This window comes from Cyprinodon tularosa, unplaced genomic scaffold, assembly GCF_016077235.1.
Source record: "Cyprinodon tularosa strain WSP-4 unplaced genomic scaffold, ASM1607723v1 ctg59, whole genome shotgun sequence".
Classification (NCBI taxonomy): Eukaryota; Metazoa; Chordata; class Actinopteri; order Cyprinodontiformes; family Cyprinodontidae; genus Cyprinodon; species Cyprinodon tularosa.
The window spans coordinates 138,954-158,769 of record NW_024039329.1 but is presented as its reverse complement, the minus strand read 5'-3'; the positions used below and the strand labels follow the sequence as shown (position 1 = coordinate 158,769).

Here is a 19,816-nt window from a genome sequence, read left to right as displayed (position 1 = left end):
CAGCAGAGATCATTTGTCAGGTAACACAGAGAGCTGTAAAACAAAAACAGAACTACAATGCATCATATACCAATCATCATAAGTGGACTGCATGATTGAATTTCATATGAATCTCCTTTGAGAAACACACTTTCAAAACTCCAGCAGTGGAAATAAAAAACAAAAAGGCACTGAAATTACTTTACTTCACTACTGAAGTCTGGCATATTCTTTCACTATCAAAATTTCCTTTGTTAAAGGAAAACGGCTGCTTAAATGTCACATCTCTCTATGTGAAAATGGAGAGAAGAAATCTAATCTTAGCTCTTAGAAATGTTTTAAACAAAACTAAAGAGGACAAATCCATAACTTTCAAATGTAATCCAAACAGTGTTTGGCAATTTTTTTAGGCTAAAAAGACGAATGCAAACTGGATGAGACTAAATGCTTTAATAGAGTTAAACAGTTTAAACAGAGAGGATCGTTTAAGTCACAGTAAAAAAAAAAGTTTAAAGAATTAATATCAGTTCAAAAATATCCATAACAAACATGTAAAAGAAGCAAACAATTCTGCCTCAACGTGTGTCTTAAACTCCAACTTCAAAACTTGGATTTTTTGGGGGGGGGGTTAAATCCCACAAATGAGTGAAAATAAATAAAGCCAGATTAGGACTATAATCACTGTTAGCAAATTGTAGCAAATATAGAAAAAAAAATGGTTGACTTTCCAAGTTTGTCTAGAAGAACACACATGGTGTCCGTGGTTTCCAATGGAATATTGAATAATAAAATATTACTTAATATTTTATTTGGTAAAGAAAACCCCCAAAAACCAGACAGTAAAAACTAGTAAGAAATGAAATGAACTAAAGATGTAGCCTCTATGCTAATTTTACATTTGCTTTTTTTTATGTTAGTCTGGTCTAATGTGCCCAATATAGCATTTGTATTTCTTAGTCTACTAGATGGTGGTTTCCTTGCACACATTTTTAATTTTTAATTTATATATTATTACCAACCAAATATGAAAACAACTTTAAAAATCTGATGTCTTTCAATCGGAAAAAAAAAAAAAAAAAGAATTGTAGAAACAAGATGACCTGCAGTAAGAAATGAACCTTCAGGGAGGAAGATCATCCAAACGTAATAAGAGTTAGGTGTGAACAGACGAAGGCACATCTGGACATTTTTAAAGATATTTTTCGCCTCAAAACTTTACAACAAATGTATTTCATGTAATATTTAATACTGACACCAAATTTAATTTCCTCACTCCTTCAGGTCCTTCTTTTGCTTTAATATAACTAAGAACATTGACTTCATGTAACAGATTCCATCTGAAATGCTACAAATGAAGCAGCTAAACACTTCTAAGGGGATTAAACGTGCATTAACGCAAACATAGCGCTGCCTGTTGCTGTTAGTTCTCCGCCTCCTTGGCGGTGTCACTTTTAGAACCTGTCGGGGGCGTTTTGGACTCTGCGGCCACTGATGGTTTTTGTCTCTGTCCGGACCTCTTGTGTCCCCGCTGGCTCTTGGCAGGCTCGGCCTGCAGGCTGTGACCGTTCAGACAGAGACCCTGCAGCGCCTCCAGGGCCTGGTCTGCCACCTGAGGGTCACTGTAGTCCAGGAAGGCTCTGTGCTGGGCCCCCTGCCAGGTGAGCCTCAGCGGAGCAGCCTTCCTCTCCCTGAGGGCCACTTTCAGCTCGCTGACGCGCAGGCCGGCAGGGATTCCTCCCAGGTAAACAGTGGTGACACTTTGAGGGAGCTTCCTTTGGCTCACTGTTTCACCTCCACCTTCCTCTGGGCCCTGCTCCTTCATCCTCCTCCTGCTCCTGCCTTTCACCACTTTACCAGCTTCTCCCTCCTCCTCTCCTTTGCCACTTCCCCTGCTCTCTTTCCTGACTCTAGCTGGCTGCTGTCTGGCTTTCTGATCTGCCTCTCCTTTTTTCTCCTGCCTGGATTCCTGGCTGGTTTCTCCCTCGGTATCCTGTTGTGTGTTCCGCCTTGGCCTCCGTCGTGGTTGTCTTTTTGGTAGATTAGTTTGCAGACCAGGCTCTGCAGTATGCGACTGTGTTCCCAGAGTCACATCCTTCCCAGCCTGTTCCTCCAGAGCGCGCAGCTTCTTCAGGATGGGAATTTTCTCCAACTTTTCTGCATCCAGCTACAAAGACAAAAGAACCGGTTTTAGCTCATACTGCTTAATAAATATCTTTACAGCAGCAGGATATTTCACTTCCCACACGGTTAAAAATAAACTCTGCCGTCTTGATTTGTTGGGTCTTCAAGTGTCCTGGCAGCCTTTGATGCTGACCAGTTATGTATAGGATACAGGGCTATTGTTTCTCACGCTGGCCTGTTTGACCCGCCGTTCCTCCTGAACCCTGCAGAGCCAAGCTGGCTGGGCAGAGCCGCCTTTGATGATCAGACTTAGCCTTCCTGACTGGGAGGTCACTGGGGCTTGTTTACTTACATGTGTCTGGAGAAACCCAGAGCTTACACACATCACATGCCCACAAGACAAGAATGATATTCTCATCTTGTCTGATTAAAATTAATCATGGAGAAATTCACACAATGTCTCTGCCAGTCAGTGTCAGTAAATCAGGAGGAGGATTTAAACCAGACCGTGTCATAAACAGACAGGAAAGAAAGTGAGATTTGGACATAATGCAGAGAGGATACTTTGATACAGCACCTGGACTTTGTATTAAAATACACACTGAAACCTCTGCTAATTTTTATGAGCACAAGTATTTTATTATTAATTTTTATTATCTAATTGTTAATATGTTGTTATAAAATATCAAATGAACAGTTAAAGAAACAGCGATTTCAAAATATTATGAAGATAAATAGGTTCAGTCCACTAGGGGGCAGTGTTACCTTAAATAATCAGTAAAGTAGGGATATCAAGCACTGAAGCTTAGTCTAGGCAAGGGTCTGAAACCTTTTAAAGCCAAGTTAAATAAAGGTTGTTTGGAGCCACAAGTATTACATACCCTTTAGTTACAATAAAACTTGGTAATTTTGTTATCTGTAATATGAGATCTCTTGCTATTTTATTGAAAAAAAAATTTTTATTAGTATTTTTAGTTTTCAACCTTTTAATACGAAGTGTGCCATATTTCAACTTTTGAGACCTCCACATCATCAGCATAATATTTTGGCTCTTGAAAAACAGGATTTATACAATTAAACAAAAGACGGGAACAGAAAATTCATAATAAAATAAAAAAGAAATGCTTAAATGTGTCACAAATTATGCAAATAGCTTCTCTAATTTAAATGATTCAAAGTTTATGGATTTTTTTTTATTATTATTTACAATGTTGACAACGATGACCCTAGTTTTGAAAAATTATAAATTGTCTGTCAATATTTAACGTTTTAGACTTTACAGGATAAATCAAATCTTTCATAAAGAGGAAGAATTACTTTCCGTTAAAGGATATTGTAACAAAAAAAAACTAATGACAAGGAATATAGAGCTAAAAACATATGTGTTGTGAAACTTCAGTTTGAATGTTGAATTTATAAAAATCTGCAAAACCTTCTAAGAATGGCATACGTTCATTTACTAAATTCAAAACAATCAGTTGGTTCTTAATCGTTTTTAGCCACTGTTAAGAGCCATAGCAGCTCCGGAGCCACAGGTTGCTGCTCTAAGGAAAAGCCTACACAGTGAATTTAAGAAGTGAAACACCAAAAAAAGAGAGATATCTTTTGATATGGTGCAAGAAAACTAGCAAGAGCTTCACAAACAGAAATCATCTATTTTTGCATATTTCTAGTTAAAAACAAAATGCAAGAAGATTTCATGCTGTACTTGTTTAATAAGTAAAGATAGGACCAATATTTTGTTTAAACAACCTAACATGTGTTAGGCGCATATTGGGAGAAAGGCTGTTGCACTGAAATAGTTAAAAGGCAGTGAAAATGTTGAGACATTGGACTTAAGTTCAAGAATTGTTTATAAAATGAAGAATATAAAGGACAAGCCTGTGCACCCTCTTCATCTGACTGCTGAACAACAACAGAGCATCTTCAGTCAGAGGCTTCTCTGGATCCGCTGTCAGAGCTAAACTAACACCATGCTCCAAGGAGAGTCAAACAGGAACTGAGTCATTGTGAGTTTGGAACCAAGCCAGCTGTGGCAATGATGACCTATTTGGTAGTTTTCGATGTATATATAATGAGAATGTTAGTTAAAATTAATATATTTTGACCATTTTCAAGGACAGAACTGACATTCCAGAAATGCATTGTGTGCTACAAGCCCCTAACGACCTCCCTTTCAGAGGCATAGACCAGTATCTGGTATTGCAGGCTAGCAAAGAACCCAAAACGATTCCCCATTTCTTAGGGGGGGATGTTCTTCTGGTTCGATTTGCATGTTTTCTAAGCCAAAACAAGTTGTTGGGCTACTATATAAAACTTCGACCTCAACGCTTATTCTGACATTTTGAAGTGGAAAACTCTTCCTGGATGGGAAGCAAAACATCTTCAAACTTGGAAACAAAGTTAAATGGACTGTTTTTTTTAACTTTTTTTTGGAATGCTACAAGCAGGCATGGAGGGGATAAGATACTTTCAAAATAAAGTGTATAAATAATGACATGATCTATGTCTCAGACTTATTAATGAGACGTCTAAGGGGCAACAATGAACCCCGCCCTACACAGGCAGGTCTAGTGCCTCTGTATAACTAGTCCTGGCCCCTATTATAACCCCTGCACATATATTGACATTATACTGAATCAATATTTAAAGAAAAAAAAACGCAGTTGGTTGCTTGCTTTAGATAATTATATTTCTTATGTATTATTAATTTACCAATGATGTAAAAAGGAAGGTGTTTTAGTTTTAGCTTTACCAGGTTTTAGACAGGCTCAGAGTTTTCACCTGCTAGATCAGGGGTCTGCAACTTGCAGCTTCACTTACTGCATGAAATGGTGCCCTTGTCCCACCCTGCCCCTGATGGTTGTAAAGCATTTTATGTAAAACAAAAAAGTAATTTTTGAACAAAACTCATTAATCAGAGAGAAAATAAGAATGTAACTGGCATGCTAACAATATATTTAAATGTAATTGCTCCGTGGCACCGTACGGGATAGATACATAGCATTTGCTCTTACCTTAGTCCAGATGATTCCCTGCGGTTTGGGCAGCTTGCATTCAGTTTTAATGACTCTGGTTGGAGTGAGGATGTAATCGACTGTTAGGTCATGACTCCCCATGAGCTCCTCTGGAATATCTACCACCTGAAACAGACATGCATAGATACCATTAGCTTATAACAGGACGATGGATAATAAAATCTTTAATGAAGCAGTTGTTACTTGCCAGGAAATTGGGCAAAAACTAACCTGGCAGTCATGGACAACAGTGACGACCACGGTGGATTCATTCACAGCTCCCATGGAAGCCATCATGGCCCACTCCATATCTGCAAAGCCCTCCCCCTTTCCAATCCGGCAGCCTGAAGGTGGTGCACACAAGCAAAGATGTTTTTCAAAGTAAGGTTTAAATAGATAGGACATAGTTTTACAAAATAATTAAAAGAATACAATTTTTATCATCAGATTTACTTAACTTGAAATAAATCAATGAAAACATATCTACATTTTAAGCTTTGAAGAGAATGTGTTAATAAAAAAAAAACACCTTTTTCTTTGGTAAAATGAACAAACCTTTCTCAGAAACTGCCACAGAGCCAACAACCACCAGGTCCACCTTCACTGTTGCATCCAGGCCAACAGGAACACTAAAGTCCTTTACACCCTGTAGGGGATCCAAAGGACTGATTAAAATCTCTTGATCTGTCTGGGACTCATGGTTATTGTCGGGGTATGAAACAGCTTTCAAACCTGAGAAGAACAACAAACACGCAGCTGCTCCTTGTTGGCACCCTGCGGGGGAGTGATCTTATTGAAGAGACCAGAGCGAAGACGAGGAGTTGGAACCAACAAAGTTTTTTGTGCCTGTGAGGATGATGCCAACCAATGAAGAACAAGAGATCAGGAATTTTTTAAAAAGACATAACAGTGATGTATAAGATATGCAAAGTGATGATGAAAATAACAATCAGATAAAAACAAAAACAATTATGATTGTGTTTCATTTAATGTTTTACATTTTAGAAAGGATTTTGTTTTTTCCTGCAAAAATGACAGATTCTAAAACATGTATCTCTGCAGATCAGTGTTTTTTGGTGCCTTTCTTCCAGCAATGCAGTGCTACCTGCAGCACTGCAAACCGAGCACCCTCCAGAGGTTTGTCAGGATCCACTTTCACCTCAGCTGTCTGGGCGAAAGCCTGCAATTCTGCCACTTTGCCGCAGGCTCCGAAGGCCCCCTGTAGAGGAAAGACAGCAATACATGGAAGGGTTTCTTTCTTGCTTTTGGTTCAACTTACTTCCAGTGTGACAAAGCGAGCCTGCTGCTGGGGTCTGTCTGGGTTTACTTTCACTGTCTGGCTGGATTTAAACTCCTGCAGCTCTGCAAGCCTGTTGCAGGCCTGATTTGCTCCCTGACCAAAAAAAACGCAATGAAAAAAAATTTAAACCACAAGAACTATGCAGCGAAACTTTCAGATATAGTAACATCTGATTTAAGCTACAGCTATAACTACAACTGCTATTCATTTGAATATTGATATTATTTACTTATCTGTGCACAGCAGTTTTCCAACAGCTCAACATCTAAATCAGTGGATCTTAATGCTGGGTCCCTACGTATTTTAGAAGAGCCCCTGTTTGAATGCATCCATAATAATCAATATAACACCAACAGCAGAACAAGAACTTATGAAGGAGCAGCAGTATTTGTGTACTTTAAGAGAAAGATTTGAAGGCTCAGATAAATGGAGTAGGACTGTAACAAAGGAAAAACCTGCAACCTGCACTATCGAGTAAGATTACAAAAAAATCATATACCTATATTTTTTTAAAGGTTTGAAATTCAAACTATGCATTATAAATAAATATTTTCCCTTGGGTATCAAGGAACATGAGAAACAGTACTGCAGAAAAGTTGTACTATATATTTTTCCACATCTATGTAGCTATGTTCATACTTCTGACAATCTCTTATTCAGACGAGAAACAGGTTATAACTTACCATGTCGTAACCTGATATAAGTAGACATAAATCAAGATAAAGTTGCTACAGCAACATGTGAAAGTAGTGCTTAGTTTAACACATTAAGAACCAACTTGATTTGATTTTATTAGGATTTTATGTGATAGACCACATCAAAATACTGGATGGATGTGAAGTTAATGGTAAATAATATGGCAGTTTATCTGTTTTTTTTTTTGTGTTTTATAAAAAAAAATGATGTGTAGATAAATGTATTTAGTAAAAACCCCTCTCTGCTCTTTCGAAATAAAATTTGTAAAAAAAAAAAAAAAAAAAGGGAATCTGTTTTTTATGCAAAAATATCTTAAAATGTAAATTTTCATTCCAAAAATGTTTTTTAAATAATAAACCATAAACTATTGGATTTAGATCTAGATTTTAAAATGGAAGATGCTTTTCTGTACCTATGCCAAGTCAATGGCATAGGTACAGCACCAATAAGCACCAATAAGATGCTGGTGCATTTCTCCATTTTTAGCCTTTTTCAATGTCGTTTCCCTTCACAACTGACAGATTTTTGTTGATCCTCAATATTAAAATCCTCATTATACTTCTATATTATGGACTAAGGGGTAAAACTAAGGGGTATGAATATCATAGCAGCCTCTTAAGTGCAAATTATTTTTAACATGCCAGCCAGCAGAAAATGACCGTGGAGCACAAAGAAAAAAAGAGGGGATTAAATGTATTCCAGGGGGTAATTTTAAATCTATAAGATCTGCTTTAGTGGCAGTGATCCGGCTGTAAAGTATCTCCCCTAAGAAAACGGAGGAAAACAGTTGCTCAATGCTATTTTTAGTGTCCCAAAAAAATAATGACCCCAGAGACCCGAAATAGCCCACAAGCCGAACTCGTAGGACAAGATCTACAAACCCAACCAAAGAAATAAGAATCAAATTGAATAGTGACGTCAGAACTACTAATAAAATACACGGTGGTTCTTCCTCAGTCCGAACCTGCCTTAAAGTTTGGGATTCTGTTGTGAACAGGCCTGGGAAAGTTAGCTAGGTTCTTTTCTTCTATGAAGTCCCAAACTTTCTGGCGGATGTCCCACTTCGACGCTCCTGCACGTTAGAATAAGAAGAAACAGGGTTTAGGAAAAGTATGACCGTGCAGAGCTACATCAGCGAGTGTTGCTCTTAGCTACATTTTAAAGCAGATAAAACTGGACGATCGATCTTCTTACCTGGGTTTATTTTGATGACAGGCTCCATGATGTTGTTTTGTGTTGGAAAAGGACTGATGCTTCAACACTGAACTGCGCTGGGAAATCCTCCACGTGAGCATTAACATGTAGAAACAGCTGCTTGTCAATGTTTATCGCTGCTACGGCGGCCTGTAAAGGACAGTTTTTGTAAAGCGCGAAGTCGACTTTTAAGCATCTGTGAGCTCCATACCTTGACGTTATATGAAGTAACACCGGGAGAGGTAAGAAGGGAAATAATTACATTATTTTAGGAGTAGTTCTACTGCAACATACTTTTATCTTCTACTTTAGTCATATTATTATAAAGTAATGCCATTCTTATTGAATAAGCATCTCTGACTGTTTGTGGGGTATCAGGTAATTTGACAAGACAGTAGGGAGCCTTGGAAATTGGTTGTCATAGCTTTAGAAAGCAATCCTACATTTAATTAAATATCTAACATTTTGTTTTTAACTAATATGTAGAATTAGTTTTACTACTTTTTAAATGACTGGATATATGGAGCCACCTTGGAGCGCATAACTAAGCTTAATAGAATAACAACAAAAATCTGGTCAGTGGTAAGAGAAAATTAAAAACCATGAAAATTTCAATGTGAGGCTTTCTAAATCATACAGGAATCTATACATTCATTGTATTGAACATGCATGACCTAACAGCATTTTAAGACTGCATATTTGTTGTTTAAAAAAATCAAAAATTTTCACACAAAGCCTGAATGAAAATTAGAATTTAATAAATAATGTTGAAACCAAATATTTACATACATTGTATAAAAAAAGTAACAACAAATAACATTCTTGCAGGCTAGTCTAAGTTAAAAAAAATGATTCACATTTGCTAAAAAAAATAAATAAAAAGACTTAGATTATTACACTATGAAATGTTTCTTTTGCTTTTCCATTAAACTTTAGTCACCACACTTTTCCTTAGTTTTTGTTAAATTTTTTTTACACAGGATGAGCTTTAGAGCAAATAATTAAAACCAGGCAGTGGTGTTCTCAGTCAGCCATATTGTAAAAAGTGTTGAACTAACTCGAATATTTTTTGTGCTTGGCAAAAGTTACAGTCAGGCATCTCTTAATTTGTAAACTTAAGGGCACAACTCCAATAAAGACTGAAAACATTACCTTGATCTGAAAAAGATTGGTATTTAAAACTAGCCCCAGAACGAGGTAAAAAAGCAGATTACGTTTTTTATTGGAAATAAAAGCTCTCACATCACTCATCTGCTTTACAAAAAATGTGCTTGACTAATTAAACCATCTAATATCCATTATACCAGTTTCTCTATTTTGAACTGAAAAAAAAAACTTGACTAATGCTCCATTTTTTCCTACAAAGAAAACTTCCTCCAAATCTTTCTGGCTTTATTCAAAGAGGTTGATAAATAAACCCTTATGCTGTAGACATTGTGAAATTGCATTATTCGTCCAGTAGGGGGCAGGCTGTAACAGCCAATTTAACTAGGAATAGGGAGGCACCATTTCCTTCTTATCTAAAGGTGTGGGATTTTTTTTTAACCCCTTTATAAAACCACCTTTGTTGCAGTGAATCGTGCTTTACTGTCATCTAAATGTCATGTCTTAATTTCCTGTATTCCATACACTACTATCTGACAAGACTGGGTGTGTCATTTTGCCTTGAATTATGGATTTGTGTGCCACCCTCACACATGTCTATACTGACACCCTAAGAACCAGCTTCCCATCTCCAGTGGTCCACAGCCCTCCCTGACCCCCCCACTCTCTCTCTCTCTCTCTCTCTCTCTCTCTCTCTCTCTCTCTCTCTCTCTCTCTCTCTCTCTCTCTCTCTCTCTCTCTCTCTCTCTCTTGCAGTCTGGGCTGTGTGCCAGCCCAGCCCTCCCCTTTTTCTGTTTCTCTCCCCTCTTAGCTCTGGATCTTTCTGTGTTTTCTGCACAGAGCCAAACCTCACAATGCTGCGTTTCCCAAAGCGAGTGGCTGATAAATCTGGTGTGATGTTGCTGTTTCCAGACTTCCTTGTCTGCAGTGCAGACTTCACATTGCTCTGATGGAAGAGTGGGACAGGTGGACTGAGCTGGAGGAGGAACTGCACATCTCCTGTCTGGAACAATTCTAACAGCTGTAGACAAAAAGAAAAAAGGGTGGAACAGAGTCATTTCAGAACCTAGGTCTCTCTGTGTCCACCCACCTCCACCACCCCCCTCTTTATTCTCTCCTATGCACACTCACTTGCATACATCCCCCTTCCCCATTTGTGTCCTCCTCTCCCCAATGCTGGTGTGGTGAGAAGCTGAAGAGCTGCATGGAGGCACAGGGAGGGGCAGGGAGCCCAGGTAAGAGCCATTTTCCTCTTCTTTCTATTTGATATCACAGCTGTGAACAGGGTTGGCACAAAATCCTATTCTATCCATCCCACTTCATGAGACTTGGGTTAAAAACATCTTAAGTTCTTTTTTTACATCCTCATTTACACTGTGTGAGTTTCTCTTTTAGGTCTATGGTCTTAAGCAACTCTTGAAGAGTTGATCAGTTGTCATTATTTCTTTACAATGAATTTCTTTTTGTCTATTCACACAGTTTAATTGTATGTTCTTTTGAAATCAGCTTACTGGAGGTCAACCATGCAAAAGCCGGACTGCTGAAACACAAATGGTTGAACGATAGAATGGTCTTTGTGTAAAAGCCACCCAGAGAAGGAGGTACTGTGGTGCTACTGAGTTAAGCTTTATTGAGGCTTTTGCACAGAAATACAATTAAAAGTGATTAGTTTACAAATGCATATGTGTGTAGCATACGTTTGTTATAGATAGCATATGAGCCCTCAGTGACACGCCCATCAAGATGTGATGAATAAAAGGAAGATTTCCAGTGAACTGAGTTTTTATTTATGGAATAAAAATAAAACGTAGCACCAAAATTATTGTTTTGAACAACTGAACATTCTTGCTCCGTAAATCATCCCTCATTAAGAACATGTAGGATTGCTGAAATTAACTGTACATATTTTTCGGGAAAAAATTATTTGAACCACACTGCAATTAGAATTTCTAAAACAAATATCTAAAACAAGTATTAAAATCTAAAAGTTAAAAGTGGCTACACAACTGGTGCAACAAATAGGTGTGGTTTGCACAAAAATGTCTAATTGTTCAGTAGCCATTCACAAGCAACTGGAGTTAGCAGCAAATGTTACAAAGTCATTATTGTGTTTAAATGGACCTATGAGCAGCAGCTAATTTATAGTCCCTCTTGAGGCTTTTCAACATTGTGTTAACCCAATAAAATAAAATTCTAAAATTGTATAAAGGGACTGTACTTTAAACCAAACATAGCTTACAATATGTAAGCTTGTATGAGTAATGAAAACAGCAAGTCTTAAACAGAGCGTGCACCAGGAGAAATGGGCTTGAGCATGCTCTTGCACGGGTTTAATAGACTTCCCTCTAGGGAATGGGTACGGGGTTGTGCATGTGCATTTTTTTTTTAAGTGGAGAGTGCAGGTCTTATAAAAAAATCACGAAAATCCTCCACTATGCCTTTTAGTGTTTTGTAACTATCTTTTTGTGAATAACGTTTATAATTCCTCGTAGGATGTAGTATATTTCCTTTGCCATGTGGCCTTTACTTTCTTAAGAAAGGAAACATTTCTGACTATGACTAAAAATTTACTTTTTAAACATTTCTGACAGTTACATGAAGTATGTTTGCTGGGTTATGCTTTACATAATCAAACACAAAGCCAAACAAATAAATATATATGTACATTGAGAATACAGGAAAAAAATCCTTCCCAGTATGGCACCATGGGGTATGTTTATTTGTCCTTCTTGTCCTACAGTTGATCTGTTAATCCAAGGCGAAATTCAACTTATCCCCAGGAAAGAATCCCACTGTAGATCATTATCCCCAACCCCCCACCCGCATACATCTGTTCTTGTTCCATAATATGTTCTGGATTAGCTTTTTGCAGGGACAGCAGCAGTAGACCAACAAAGTCATTAGCAGAGAAAGACACACATATAAAAGCCAGCTTTGTCTTCATTTGTACGACACCAACACAACACTCAAGCTTCTTCATCTGCTGGTGGCTGGATAAGCTAAATAAACTTCTCTTTCGCTTTTTGCAGATGATATTGGGACTATCTCAATTAGGGCTGCAACTGACGATTATTTTGCAAAACGATTAATCTGTCGATATTTTTTTCAATTAACAATCAGATAGCCAAATATTCTTTTAAGAAGACTTTATACCAAATCAAACCATGTGAAACTAACTTTTCCACTTGAAAAAAAAAAATGATAGAAATAGAACTTTATTGATCTCACAGAGAAAGGAGAAAGGAACTCTTTGCATTTGACCCATTCCCGTTGGGGAGCAGTTGGCCGCCACTGTGCAGCAACCAGGAAACATTGTGGGATTAAGGGTCTTGCTCAGGAACCCAGAGTGCAGGCGTGGGAATCAAACCAGATACTTGCAACCTTCTCAGAGCATAAGCGCACTGCTCTAACCCACTAGGCTAACACTCCCCAACACTTCAAGTGTTCTGGATAGAGCATTTTGCCAGACGGAAATGTTTTTTTCATCATAAATGCTAAATGTTTATATATTTTTTTTACAATCTTGGTATAATTACTGCTCTCAGTGGGTTTCTCTGTTAGCAAAAGGCATGTTTTAGAGTCTCTATTCTCTAGTAAATTATTATTCAATTACTAAATTAATTGACAAGTATCTCAATAATCGATAAATCACAATTAAATCAGATTAATTGTTTAGCCCTAATCTCACTGTCTCTGTAACAATTGCTATGTTATGCTTGAAGGCCTAAATCATTTAAAACCAGTGTAGGTTTGAACACTGGATGTGTTGGAATGCCATTAAACAATAGATAGTTAGTTATTAAACAATAGATAGTTAGTCATGAACAATGCAGAAGTCAGAAAAGCTTCATTTCAGGCAGAAAATTACGTTTGAACATGTATATTATGTATAATTAATTATACATGTGTAAATAATAAGATTGTGTACATAATTTCATGTTTATGTCTGCAAGGGGGATGAGGATTTGAAACTTATCTAATCATACCACTTCTTCCTATAGTCCTTAACAAAGTCATTCCCATTCCTGCTTTAGTTATGAGTCCATATTAGTCCAACGTCAACTAATAGAGTAAATAAATTAATGTATGTACATATAAACCTACAAATTCACATCCATGTTTGCCAACACACATCTTCATTCATACAACTGTTATCAACAGCTTTCACAGCCACAACAATTGTGAAAATATATATAGACCTATGTACAACCACCAACAAAATGTTCACATTCCTTCTTCCAACTGATATTTATTTATAACATCAACCACTTTAAGTCTTTCCTAAACAGTGTAATGCTTGGACATCGCTTTAATTCATCACTGACATATTCATAAGTATATTCTAATTCAATAATCCTTTTTCGTTAACCATAATGCAGCTTTTTATGGATAGCTGCCTGGTTAGATTAGATGCTTTGTAAACTGAAACCCATTCTGGTGTCTAAATATTGAATAAACATTTCATTCCAACCACAGAGGTTAAGCTGAAGCCTTTCAGGCTGTGGCTCCAAAGTGGAGAAATAAATCGATACCCAGTGATTCCCAATGGTTCTCTGAGGGATATCAGAGAAGGTTCCTCCTAACACAGGCAGTTATGCATTCAGTTATCTCTTTCCAGAAATTCAAAAAAATTTGAATATATACTGACTGTAGGAATGGTGGCTGCCATCTGGAGAGGCCCATCTGCTGCACTCCCACACTCCATTGCAACAGTCCTAAAGGTCTGATCATTTTTCATTTAAAACTGAAGCAGTGATTTCTGATTATTTATATTATTGTGCTGTCTTTAAATGCTTTTCAAGCAACTGTCCACATTCCTATATATCTATAGATTGCGTAGCACCCTAATGCAACCTTTGTTTTTAGCTGTGAAACATTTGATGTCTTGACCTTGATCAAGCTTGACCTCTGCAAGGTGTTAACTCCTAAAAGAAAAATGTGCTATTTTAAGTTCCTTCTATTTAGAGACTTTAAAGCCTGTTAATAGGTCATGTGAAGGAGGTTAGAAATGTTTTAACTATTTGCTCAACAAACATTTCAGTAGAGCGTAATGAATGTGGCTGGATCCTGATGAATGTCACGTTTGAAGATGAAACACATGCTTAAAATAAAGTGCCTAAAACTGACTTTATGCTCCATCATCATGATAATATTATCATTGTGTCACATTGATGTCGCAACAGTTTTCTTAAGCGTTTCACCACATTTTGGTTATTAACGGCTGAGCAGACAGTTCAATCCAGCATTGCCAATAATGTTATGTACAATAATCCAATTAATGCAATGACAAAATATGCCTGATTTTTGTTTTTAATTTGATCCCTAAGTGTTTTTTACCATAGCTCTGTCAAAGCAAAATACCCATTCTTTTAAAATGAAATAGTTTCTTCTTCCTTTTTGTCAGACATAACTAACAAGAACCTACAGTGTTGAAAGTAAAAGTGATGACATTTTGCCTCTGAAATTTCTGTGCACTTTCATGCAGTACTACACTGATGCTAAATGGTCCCATAAATCACAGTGCTTGTGTGATTAGAGTCTGGTTTTTGTTGAAACACTTCCCAGTTATTCCATCGATCCCTCTGTCTTTCCAACACCATTTTGGTCACAGAATAGGGCCATTAAGATATTATGTTTCCTATATTTTATTATTGTAAAAATAAAAACAAAAAGTCAACATAATGCAAGTGTTTTGTATGTCATGAAAGGCATAAATATGGGATTGTGGCTCTTGGTATGGGTGCCCAGTCAAGCATGCCAACTGTTTTTTCCATTGTTGTATGATAATTGTAGTACAATCTTAGTAGTACAAACTTTATTTAAAATTTTAATGTTTTTAATTAAGGTATAATTGTGGAAGCTGATATCTTCTAAAACCCTCAGCTCAGAATCTTGACTATGTTGGATCTAGGCATGCAAAGAACACAAAATGTTCCCTTTACATATGCTTTACAAATTGGCTAAAATGGGCTGAAAACTTAGTTTCAGTTTAATAATAAGTGATAAACCTGAAAGAAAAATTGTCTAATATATTTTTATTAAAAAGATTATGATTATATAGTTTGATAACTTTGCTTCCCCTCCCTCCCTATGCTAGAGCCCAACAAAGACATCCAGAAGCTGCTGAAGCCATCCAGCTCAGGTGATCTATCCAAGGAGCTGTTCCAGCACCATCCAGGGGAGGGAGAGGGCAGCTTGTCAGGCCACACTGCCAGCCTGCTGCACATCAGCGAGAAGAGACGTAAGTGACAGAAAAACCGGTAAAGAGAAGATGCCATGGCATCTATAAAACATTTATAAACAAGAACGAAATCACATGGACTTTTCAATCGTGAAACTTTCCATAAAGCTGCAACATTTTTCAGTTTTGACCATCTCTGTGTACTTTAAGTATTCTGCTCTACCAGTCGCAGAGAGTGCTGTGACACAGTTTTATCTGAAAGGACTTATTGTGCCACAGAGAGGCTTGTGTATATTTGCCGCCAATCCTCCAGGCCACCGAAGCACAGCCCCTGAAAATACAGAGGCTACATGAGTGACAACAAGGCCACTTTTATCTGCTTCACTAACCAAACAGTCAGAGGCTCACATTCCTGTCTCTGGGATTTGAAGCTGCACATTAACTAGCCTTATAACCTGGCAGGTCAGATTATATGGTGAGACAGGTGAGGGCAATCAGGCAGAGGAAGATGGGCCGGATTAAAAAAAAAGAAACACTATATTAGCTTTGAGACAGAATATAAGGTATCCCAGATGCCTGGAAAGTTTGACTTATTTTCTGAATAATTAATTTCAGTGACATTTGTCAGTGTTTCCTGAATCTAACTAGAAGCTATGCACCAAGATATCATTAATTTAAAGTCTATTGGTATCAAGATAAAGACAGAGGGGAAGTGAAAGCAGCTGTTAGTGTGAAGTAAGAAAATCATTATCAGGGTATGGTTTCTAAGATGACTCTGAGATACTAACAGGCCAGAATGGTATATGGGATTCGCCCAACATCAGCTGCACAAAAGCTGTTGTTTTTTGTCTTATAAGAAGCAGCCGGACAGCCCCACGACTCTCCTACCTCAAAAATGAATCCAGTACTGCTTGATACCACAACCCAAAAACTACCCGAGGATACAACTTTAACTGCACTGCAAAAACGATCTAGAAATAAGTAAAAAATTCTTAAATTAAGTGTATTTACCCTTAATTTGAGCAGGTAAATGAGATAGTTTGCCAATGGAATGAGTAATTTTACTCTTAATATAGGATAATTATATAATATGGACTTGAAATAAGGCAATGCAATTGTGTTTTCTTATTTTAAGGGTAAATTGTCTTGTTCCATTGTCAAAATGTCTCTTTTACCTCCTCAATTCAAGAATAAATGCACTTATTTTAAGAAAAATACCTTATCTAGATTTAGATTTTTTGCAGTGTGTGATTGTGCCTCTTAATGGTATGATCCATCAAGAGGCAATAAATTGTTACAATGAGTTTTTCGAATATGAAATATGGCATATCTTCTACCTCAGACTGGCTTAAAGTCAGCCCTTTGTTTTTGTAGCAGCTCAGAAGTAGCTTTGGTCAATAGACAACATGTCTTCACTCTTTCCATTTCTGACAGTGCAGTAGCGTACGCACATACGTGGAAGATTCTCCTTCATCTGGAAATGCACCCATGGCACCTTTGAGTGACAATAACCATGAATATTTCTGTGAGTTTGAACCTTGCAAGATGGTAAATACTGTATATAGGGTTACCTGTTGTTACACAATTGATTGTGTAAAGATCAGATCCAATTCAAGGAGAGCTTGTTTTGTAGATCAGCTTTGTCTGTGCATCACAAGCATCCCTTTAGTGGATAAGACTTCAGTAAACAATTGAGGCATTTATGGATTACATATAGAGTCCTAAACCTTACCCTAATCCTACCCTAATCAAATCCTGTATTGTGTTCTTAAACTGGCACCAAGGGAAAGTGCAGTAGCACATTATACACGTTTCATTACAGTATAAATGCAACGTACAAAACAGCAGAGTAAAGCACAATCAAAAGTTAATATTTTATAAAATGCCCCAAATTACTTTACATTTAGACCCAGTAAATCTGTTATATATATAAGACAAAATTATGTAAATCTTCGACACAAAGACATGAATAAATAACTGAAAGTCTTACCATAGTGCTGCATAAATGTTTTGGTTACTTTTTATAAAAGCAGAAAAGTAAGAATTATTTTTGCAAAAAATTAAGAGAGAACTGGTTCAGTTTGAGTCTAAAAACACGTATTTTTCTTAATAAAATTAGCTTGAGGCTTTCTCAGTGGTTACAATATTTTTTCATGCAGAGAGGGGCAAGAAAATGCTGTACTTCATTTACATTTGCTTCAGGCAAAAAATCCTTTCGGGTTTTTTAGGCATGAGACGTGTCTTAGCAGGATTTCCCCCGCAATCAGATCTCAGGGGTTCCTCTGATCATCTTTTGAGATGAGGCAGTTGTTTCAGCCTGGGAGTGAAATAGCACTGATCAATAATTTAAGAGGTGAGGGGGATGGGGGATGCTTAAAAAGAAGATGCAGGAGAAAAGGCTGAAAAGGAAGTGCAGATAATTGGGAATTATAAAGCAAGAATTGAGGAACCTTGCAGCATAATTTCTTATTCCCATTGTTTCACTTTAATATGTTATTGTTTGAATTTAGATTCTCCCTGGAAGCACGTCACTCCCTACTTTCTGCATTATCCCTCTTCTCCTGCTTTACTTTTTATCTCCTCCCCCACAACTCTCTTTATGTTTCATTGCCTCTAATTTCCACTTACCTACCAAAAAAGGTAAAAGCTATCAAGTCCTTCTCAGTAAATTAAATAAAAGACATCTTCTGGGGACATTTGAAACATTCGATACATATGTCCAATTACAAAAAGTATTTTTAAAAAATGTTTAACAGGTTTTTAGGATGTCTGTGCCCTTAAAATAATTTAAAAACATTTTTTCTTTTATTTCAAAACTGCCTTTTGATATATGTTGTGTGTGCCATGTTAATTTAGGTTGTTTAGTAAAAGGAGTGTTTAAAACGTTTTTAAATTTTCATGTTTCCTTTTAGGATGTGTATGTTAAATTTTCTGAGAGCCCAGTGTATCAGTTTTTTTTGTTATTAAAGTTGCATAAACAATATGAGAATACACTCACTAAAACAAAAGGAAAAATTGCTTTTTGATTTTTTTAATTAATTTTGAATTTTGATTTTTTTTTTATAATTTTTTTTATTAATTTTGCCAAACTGGAAATTGACTGAGTTTTTATCTTTAAATGCTTTTAAGTTGAAAGTGAAAGAATTTCAAGCAGCCTCAACAATCTGTAATTGTTTTACTTGATATGTTTTTTATTCTTGGCCAAAACTCCCTCGAAAAAGAGGTTTTAATCTCAATGGGATTTTTCCCTGGTTAAAAAAAGGTTAAATAAAAATTAAAAAAAATATATATATATATGCCCCCATGTAATCATATTTAAATGGTATTGGCAATTAGCAGAGAGATGTAAGTTTAATATAGAAAGAAATGCTTGGTGTAGGGTAATTGAGAGAAGAGAAAAAAGTGTTGCAACTGTTACTTAAAAAAATCACTGGAAATAGTTGGAAATAATAAAATCTGTCTATTATATGTCTATACTTTCTTGTTATTACATTTTGCTAGTTTATTTTCTATGTGTCTCCCACAAAACCATGTGTTGAATGTACTTGATGTGTTTTACACCTACAGTAAGTCATTGACTAGGCTGTTTTTGAATGACAAATTATCTCCTGTGAAACAATACTGGGACTGTTTGTTGGAGGATAAAGGAAATTAGGTACAGGAGACAAATAGAGCAGTAGGAGGTTTGGCTTTGCCTCTTCAGCAGGAAACAGCCTTGAAAGCAGCAAGCAGACAGGATAATAGCAGCTTTCATTTGGCCAATCTCCATTTGCTCTCCTCTCCAAGTTGGGCTGAAAGCTTTGCTTTGGACCTCATTAGGTGAACTGTTGTTGAATAAATTATGAAAACATAACAAAATTCTGTGTTTCTTTGACAACTCTGGATTCTATATAGAAACATATTTATATAATGCCATTTATTTATGTGGCACACAATCATTAAATCATAAAAAGTCAAATATCCTGGCTTCATAGCTAGGCATCACTTGATTAATTTGCAGCACGAAGGCTCCTTTAATTGCCTTCCATAAGTTTTAGTAAAATTAGCTAAAGTTGAACTTTGCAGTCACATTTTCTTGACATTTCCACATTGGCATTTTCAAGCAAAAGCAAAGTTTGAAGAGAGAGTACATAACTATGAAAGGATCATATATAAAGGATCATATATACATTCCTGTCAAGGGACCAGTTTATATAAATACAACAACAAAACAAGAGATAAGGA

At 36.7% G+C, this 19,816-nt stretch overlaps 2 protein-coding genes across 2 annotated transcripts in view; one reads left to right on the top strand and one right to left on the bottom strand.

The window, feature by feature from the left end:
• Positions 1–417: 417 nt before the first annotated feature.
• Positions 418–8,453, bottom strand: mthfsd (methenyltetrahydrofolate synthetase domain containing). Its single transcript, XM_038306746.1, has 8 exons — positions 8,308–8,453; positions 8,082–8,185; positions 6,223–6,336; positions 5,850–5,963; positions 5,673–5,763; positions 5,349–5,461; positions 5,118–5,243; positions 418–2,143 (listed from the first exon to the last, which is right to left on the bottom strand). Exons 1-8 carry the CDS (start codon positions 8,333–8,335, stop codon positions 1,400–1,402), a joined length of 1,434 nt encoding a protein of 477 aa, XP_038162674.1. The 5' UTR covers positions 8,336–8,453; the 3' UTR covers positions 418–1,399.
• A 1,744-nt stretch (positions 8,454–10,197) lies between these two features.
• Positions 10,198–19,816, top strand: part of dbndd1 (dysbindin domain containing 1) — a 24,489-nt gene continuing 14,870 nt past the window's right edge. Inside the window, exons 1-2 of the mRNA XM_038306758.1 lie at positions 10,198–10,646; positions 15,509–15,652. Of these exons, the coding sequence (XP_038162686.1) occupies positions 10,616–10,646; positions 15,509–15,652 (175 nt within the window). The 5' untranslated portion in view covers positions 10,198–10,615. The remainder of the gene's footprint in view (positions 10,647–15,508; positions 15,653–19,816) is intronic.

What these genes read in the sequence shown, in the direction of transcription:
- mthfsd (XM_038306746.1), bottom strand. Translation starts at nt 8,335, where the DNA reads ATGGAGCCTGTCATCAAAATAAACCCAG. An exon ending in CTCGGTTTGCAGTGCTGCAG is followed by an intron (nt 5,964 to 6,222) that starts GTAGCACTGCAT and finishes TCATCCTCACAG; the next exon opens with GCACAAAAAACTTTGTTGGT. An exon ending in AGGGAATCATCTGGACTAAG is followed by an intron (nt 2,144 to 5,117) that starts GTAAGAGCAAAT and finishes TTGTCTTTGTAG; the next exon opens with CTGGATGCAGAAAAGTTGGA.